This window comes from Octopus bimaculoides, chromosome 7 (assembly GCF_001194135.2).
Source record: "Octopus bimaculoides isolate UCB-OBI-ISO-001 chromosome 7, ASM119413v2, whole genome shotgun sequence".
In the NCBI taxonomy this organism is placed as follows: Eukaryota; Metazoa; Mollusca; class Cephalopoda; order Octopoda; family Octopodidae; genus Octopus; species Octopus bimaculoides.
Genome location: NC_068987.1, coordinates 4,923,546 through 4,930,239, shown reverse-complemented (window position 1 = coordinate 4,930,239; position 6,694 = coordinate 4,923,546). Strand labels below are relative to the sequence as shown.

Below are 6,694 nucleotides of genomic sequence, written 5' to 3'. Positions count from 1 at the left end.
GTGGGTAGGGTGATGCACTCCCATTCATGAGATCATGGTTTTGATTCTCAGACCAGCCGCATATTATGTTCTTGAGCAAGACACTTGGCTCCAATCTGATTTGGCAAGGTTTCTACAGCTGGATGCCCTTCCTAACGCCAACCACTCCGAGAGTGTAGTGGGGGATTTTTACGTGCCACCAGCATGGGAGCCAGTCAGGTGGGCCTGGCATCGAACAAGCTCGAATGGCGGTTTTTACGTGCCATCGGCCTGGATTCATATTATGTGTGCGGATGGAAACTGTGAATGAGGGACACTTCAGAATCCAGAACATGTAGGATGAAGTAAAGAATATCAATGACAGGATGTTGAACCTAAAGGACCAAAATGATTGGTAATTTAACATACTTACACACAAACACACACACACACACAATGGATTTTGTGCAATTTCTGTTAATTACCAATAAGTAACTGTCTCTTTGTCCATCAGAATGATCACGCCGCCTCTCCTGCTTCGGAACAACAGGCAAACCACCAGTAGCACCACCGAGATCTTCAATTACAGATGGTGGTGGCTGCTGCTGCTGTTGCTGTTGCTGTTGTTGTTGTGATGGTGGGTGTGCGCGCTGGTGGTGTGGATGATGGTGGGGTGGCAAAGATTGGTGATGCTGCTGCTGTTGTTCCTGTTGCGGAAGAGGTGCGGGAGGGTGTGGAGGTTGGGGCAGAGGTTGCTGCATCCGTTGGTCGGGAACATAGTGCTGTGGCCCATTCAAGACCTCATCGAAGCTCGGACAGCGAGGGGATGCTGATGCGTTTCCATGGCGCCAGCTGGCTGGCTGGTTGAGGTCTGGTACATCAGCCATGGAGAGACCTTCATGGCCATATGACGGACGCCTCCAGCTTGGGCCTGCCGGGCTGACAAGGTCTACCCCAGCAACACTATTGCTGAGATCACAACGTCTCGCCTGGTGATCGGCTACAGAGGGAGGAGCATTAAACATGCCATTCATCATATTTGGTTGCATTCCATGATTCAAATTCTGCAAAAAAGAAAATTAGTAAAATTTGAAAATCAAACAATTAAAGGTAACTAAAAAAAAAAAAAAAAAATAAAGTTTTAGTTTTTAATTTTAAAATAAAAGGGGAAAAGAAGATCAGCGCCAAGCTAGAAGTAACTCAAAATTAAGGCTTCTTCTGTAATAGTTACTAGCAAAAAACGTCCATCACAGATTTTTTATTCAGCCCAGCAGGCTTTCCCCAAAATCAGTGAATGTATATATCACAGGGAAAAAAAAATTTGTTTAGGCATGTGATTTGTAAATACACTTCATTGACAAAATTAATGCAAAATTGAAACATATCTAACGTTCTCACAGGTCACTGCTGGGAAAATGTTCAATTCAGTTCAATATATATTGTTTTTTTAACACGGTATGTCTATGAAGAGATTTTCTCTCAGAGAAAATCTACAGCATCTTGCCTGTCAACAGTGTATATATTCTAAATATGATACACTGCTGGCTATTTTGATCTAATACTGTTCCAATTGCTTACACCCAGTTGTAAATGATTGTTTTAAAAGGTGAGAAAATAGAGAGAAAAAGGGAAACCTACAACAGGAAAATTAGTCTCAGGAAGGCTGTGTGGTAAGAAATTTGCTTCTCAACCAAATGGTTCCAGGTTCAGTCTCATTGCATGGCACTTTGGGCAAGTGTTTTCTACTGTGATCCCAGGTCAATCAAAGCCCTGATTGAATTTGGTAGATGGAAACTGAAAGAAGCCTGTCATATGTGTGTGTATTTCTTTGTGTCTGTCACTCTACCAATAGACAACCAGTGTTGGTTTGTTTGTCTCCATGACTTAACAGTTTGGCGAGAAACCAATAGAATAAGTACTGTACTTGAAAAAAAAAAAAGAGAGAACTGGGGTTAATTTGTTCAACTAAAATTCTTCAAGGCAGTGCTGCAGCATGGCCACAGTCCAATGACTGAAAAAATATAACAGATACAAGATATGTAAATTCTTTGTCTCAACTGACCTGTCCAATGTCTGGCAAGAGATTGGCATCAAACTGACTGACGACGGCTGCTCCAGTCACAACACTATCTGGTGCCATTCGGTCATGGACAGATGGTGGTGAATCAAGATGCCTGGGAAATGTGTTCTGGGCACACAGCAGGTCAGGCTGAGAATGGACTGGTCTTTGCTGCAAATCTAGAATGGAAATCAAAAACATTATTACTGACAGCGATAAGACGATTGAGAATGCGAGACAAGTTCATCATCATCATCATCGTTTAACGTCCGCTTTCCATGCTAGCATGGGTTGGACGATTTGACTGAGGACTGGTGAAACCGGATGGCAACACCAGGCTCCAGTCTGATTTGGCAGAGTTTCTACAGCTGGATGCCCTATTGCAGCAATAATAATTTCACATCTTCCCAACAATGAACGGGTTGTTGTTGTTGTTGTTGGGCTCCAGGATATCTCGATCGAATAGACCCATGATGAAAAATGTTCAAATAATGACCAACAAAGCCCATCCTTATTTAGGCATTATGTATCTAATACCTCATCACCCAAAGTAGTCATAGATATATATTTTTAAACACAATAGGGCATGATTAAAGGCAGTGGTTCTCATCCAGAGTCCATATGACACATGGGGGTTCCCTATAAGATTTTTTACTAAATTCTTTGTTATATTTTAAAATTAATTGAAAGAAACATAGGAGCATCTCAACAGAAATATGGTAACAAAACAGTTAAAATATATAATAGAGAAACAATTCTTAACCCTTTTGATACCAACCTGGCTGAAAACCACCTCTGGCTCTGTAGTACAAATGTCTTGTTTCCAAAACTACCATGTGAGAGGCGAGAGGGGTGGAAGAGAGAGAGGGGGAGGGAGGGAGAAAGAGAGGGGAGAGAAGGCAAAGAGGGGGACGGAGAGGTGGTTATGGAGAGAGATGGTGGGATGGAGAGAGTTAGACAAGATGCAGAATAATGTCTGTAACTACCTGGAGGAAACATCATCCAAGGCAAATTCCCAGCATTTGGTCCAGCAGCTATACCTTGGGGCTCATGAGGTGGAACTGGTTCAGCTGCCTGAAACACAATGGAATCATAACAATGTTAAAGTTATCATATCAACACTCGACTCATCAGTAACAACACTGTAATATTGAACACTATAATCTCCTAATATAATAATGAGCGTAGTGTTTTTATATATTTGTGTGTATATGTGTGTGTGTGTATATATATATACATATATATATATTAGTTCAAAATCACGGAGTAGGAGAAAGAGTAGTATAAGTGAAGGGAGAAGAGAGAAAATAGTAATTCAGTGAAGTAAATGTAGTGAGAGTAATAGCCCTGATAGAGAGAGAGAGAGAGTGAAAGAAAGTAATAGCAATGAGAGAAAGGAAGTGGCAAAGAGCGTGTCATGTATCTTCTGCTTTTCTCCATCACAACATATGAATGAGAAAGGAAGGGGTGATAGATGAATAACGAAGGAAGGGGTGAAAAAAATCAACATTTCATCTGTGTGAGTATATGTGTGTGTGTGTATGTAAAAGGGAGGTATGTGAATGTTTGTGTGTGTGAAATGGAAGTGGGATGGTGAACGTTCAGTGTTGAAAAGAAAAATCAAACAGCATTTCAACTGTGTGTGAGTATGTGTGCATGTACAAGGGAAGTATGTGATTATTATGTACCTTATCTATATATAAAATACTACAATTAGCCATCACTTTTGACAGCACGGGGCCAGTTAGTGTTAAATAATGACACTGATGCTAAGCCGTAACAACATTAAACAATAACCAAAACCTGGAAATTTCTTTGCTTTGATCTGAAACCAGATAAAAGGGGTTATTTCATACAAAAAGAGAAATCAATTAGTTAAAATAAGGAATGTAGTAGTATGTATTGATTGAGTTAAATTTAAATTGGTTTCAAAATTTTGGCACAAAGCCAGCAATTTCAAGGGAGAGACTAGGTTGATTACATTGACTCCAGTGCTCAACTGGTACTTATTTTATCGACCCCAAAAGGATGAAAAACAAAGTCAATCCTGGTGTCATTTGAACTTAGAACAAAGACAAATGAAATGCTGCTAAGCATTTTGCCTGCTGTGCTAACAATTTTGGTAGTGCTGCCGCCTTAGACTTAAATCTAAATTAATGAAATACACAGCCTTTCTAAGACAATAAATGACCCCATGAAGCCTTTTAGGAGCCTATTTCTCACATACATTTGTAAACTCACCAAAAGCTTTTCACAGAAACTAATCAAGCATTTAGTAACAAATGTAGATTTTTTTCCGGAATAAAATGAATGCAATACTTTCTTGAAGAGAATATCACTAAAAAGATGAGGAGCCAATGAGGGGAAACCTTTGTAGCAAGCTTGACTTGCTAGAAATAGCAGACAAACATTCCTCAGTTCACACCCTGCTGTGTTAGTATGAAAAAAAAAAGGACACATTAGACAGAGCTCTCTATATACACACAGTATGGGTCTATTGAACTGCATAGAGTGCATATATAAAGACAAAATAATCAGGATTGGAATACTTTTGATTATTGGTCTGCAACCAATATCATCATCATCATCGTTTAACGTCCGCTTTCCATGCTAGCATGGGTTGGACGATTTGACTGAGGACTGGCGAACCAGATGGCTGCACCAGGCTCCAATCTGATCTGGCGGAGTTTCTACAGCTGGATGCCCTTCCTAACGCCAACCACTCCGAGAGTGAGGATATATAAATAAAAATAAAAAAAAAGGACACAATGTTGGAATGTAAATACTGTAGCCATTCTGGGTTCTGTGTTCCAAACGCTCAAGATATTGTATGATTCTCTGACCCTGTCATGTTGCTTGAAACAATAGCTAGAAAGTGTCCATCTCAACACACTTATCTCTTGGGGTCAAATTTCTGATCAAATTCAATCAGAAATGAATTCAAAATAAGAACAAGCAGGTGTAGATCTACAGGAGTCCTGAATATATTGAATGTTGCAAATGAAAGAAAAAGTTAATAGGATAAAGAACTAATTGATTCACACCTTTATATATTCTATAAGAAGAGTTTGTATTGCAGTAATAGATAAGTTATCAACTTTAAAAGATAATTATGAGAACGAAAGAAGGAAAATAAGCAACAAGAATAAATAACAGCTTAACTAACTACCTGAAATCCACCAAATTCACCAAATTCATCATCAGATTCAAGGCCAGGACCATCTAACCTTTGGTTCTGGAAAAGAAAATCGTTTTGTCAGGATTAACTTCAGATTGACAAAAAAATTTATATTTTGTTTAAACACACATATCTTTATATACAGTTGCACATGCGTGCACACAAATATACACATCACTGTTATATTAACATCTGCATTTCCTTGATTGCATGGGTCAGGCAGAATTTGTGGAGGTAGATTTTCTACAACTGAATGCCCTTCTTGTTGCCAACCCTTACCTGTTTCCAGGGAAGGTAAAATTTTCCCATAGACATGTTTTTCACGGAAGACTGAAAACAAATGACCTTGCTTGTATGATGATGATGATGATGATGCTCATTTACAACCATCATGTGATGTCTAGACATGAGTACACAAGCACACACACAACTCTGCCTGCAGTTGCCCCAATGTACTCATCTTAAAACACTTCAATCTTGTCCTCACACCCCCATCACACAGTCGCTTCCCTCCCATCGCACATTCACAACACCAATCATGCTCTTTGTTAAATTCTTTCCCCTTTCCTCCCAGCCCTTCCAGACTCCTATTCACCCTCGACATAAAATCCTTAAGCATTGTTATCGCTCACAATAAAGGCCTCCTCACATTAAAATACTCCCTTGATCTGATCTTCAGCCTGACACCTTTACCATCCTCTGGTTGGTTTAAATTGCTTCTTGTTTGCATGAAAATTTTACCACCAGGTCTTAGGGAGTTGCCATGGGAATGAGAATAGGCCCCAACATGCAAACCTGTTCATCAAATATTCTCCCAGTTCACTGGTCCCACTCCTGAGCTATACAATCATTATACCAATACGACCGTATCAGCAGGACCTTACTCCCCTGCGAACGTCTCGACTCCTTCCTCTCTTTCATCCTGCCCTGAACCTCTCCTGCATTTTATTCCCTCTAAAATAATACCAATGTTTTCTTCGAAACATATGTTGGATGTATAAAGATTTGAATCACACCAGCATTTAACTCCATTTCTTAATTTATCCATGTTATACAAAAACATTTCACTAAACCCTGGAATTTCTACCTTTATAAGTAGGCTGTAACATCCTTGGTACTCATGTGAATTTTTTGCTACCCAGGTAACTATTTATTTATTTTTTCCATGTTATTTGTACACATTGAAAACATACACACACACACACATACATACATACATTACATACACAAATATATATACATGCACACATACACACATGACAGGTTCCTTTTAGTTTCTATTGACCAAATCCACTCACAAGACTTTGGTTGGCCCAGGGTTATTAGTTAAAGGCACTTGCTCGAGGTGCCAAGCTGTGGGATTGAACCCAAGACCTCATGGCTAGGAAATAAGCTTCTTAACCATACCCTGTTTCAGCATTAACATCCTGGACGGGAGGTAAAGAATGGTGAATTTGTACAATCTTCACAGAAGAAGGAGACAAGTGGAAATGGTGTAC

At 39.6% G+C, this 6,694-nt stretch overlaps 2 protein-coding genes across 4 annotated transcripts in view; one reads left to right on the top strand and one right to left on the bottom strand.

Annotated features, from left to right (window-relative positions):
- The window catches only part of LOC106882474 (formin-binding protein 4), a 365,705-nt gene that overhangs the window by 71,787 nt on the left and 287,224 nt on the right, over positions 1–6,694 (top strand). The window lies entirely within an intron of this gene.
- Positions 1–6,694, bottom strand: part of LOC106882475 (uncharacterized) — a 38,155-nt gene that overhangs the window by 28,995 nt on the left and 2,466 nt on the right. For all 3 annotated transcript variants that reach the window (XM_052969176.1, XM_052969177.1, XM_052969178.1), the window contains exons 2-5: positions 5,187–5,252; positions 3,004–3,091; positions 2,021–2,196; positions 444–1,022 (exon numbers count right to left, since the gene is read on the bottom strand). In XM_052969176.1, the coding sequence (XP_052825136.1) occupies positions 444–1,022; positions 2,021–2,196; positions 3,004–3,091; positions 5,187–5,252 (909 nt within the window). The remainder of the gene's footprint in view (positions 1–443; positions 1,023–2,020; positions 2,197–3,003; positions 3,092–5,186; positions 5,253–6,694) is intronic.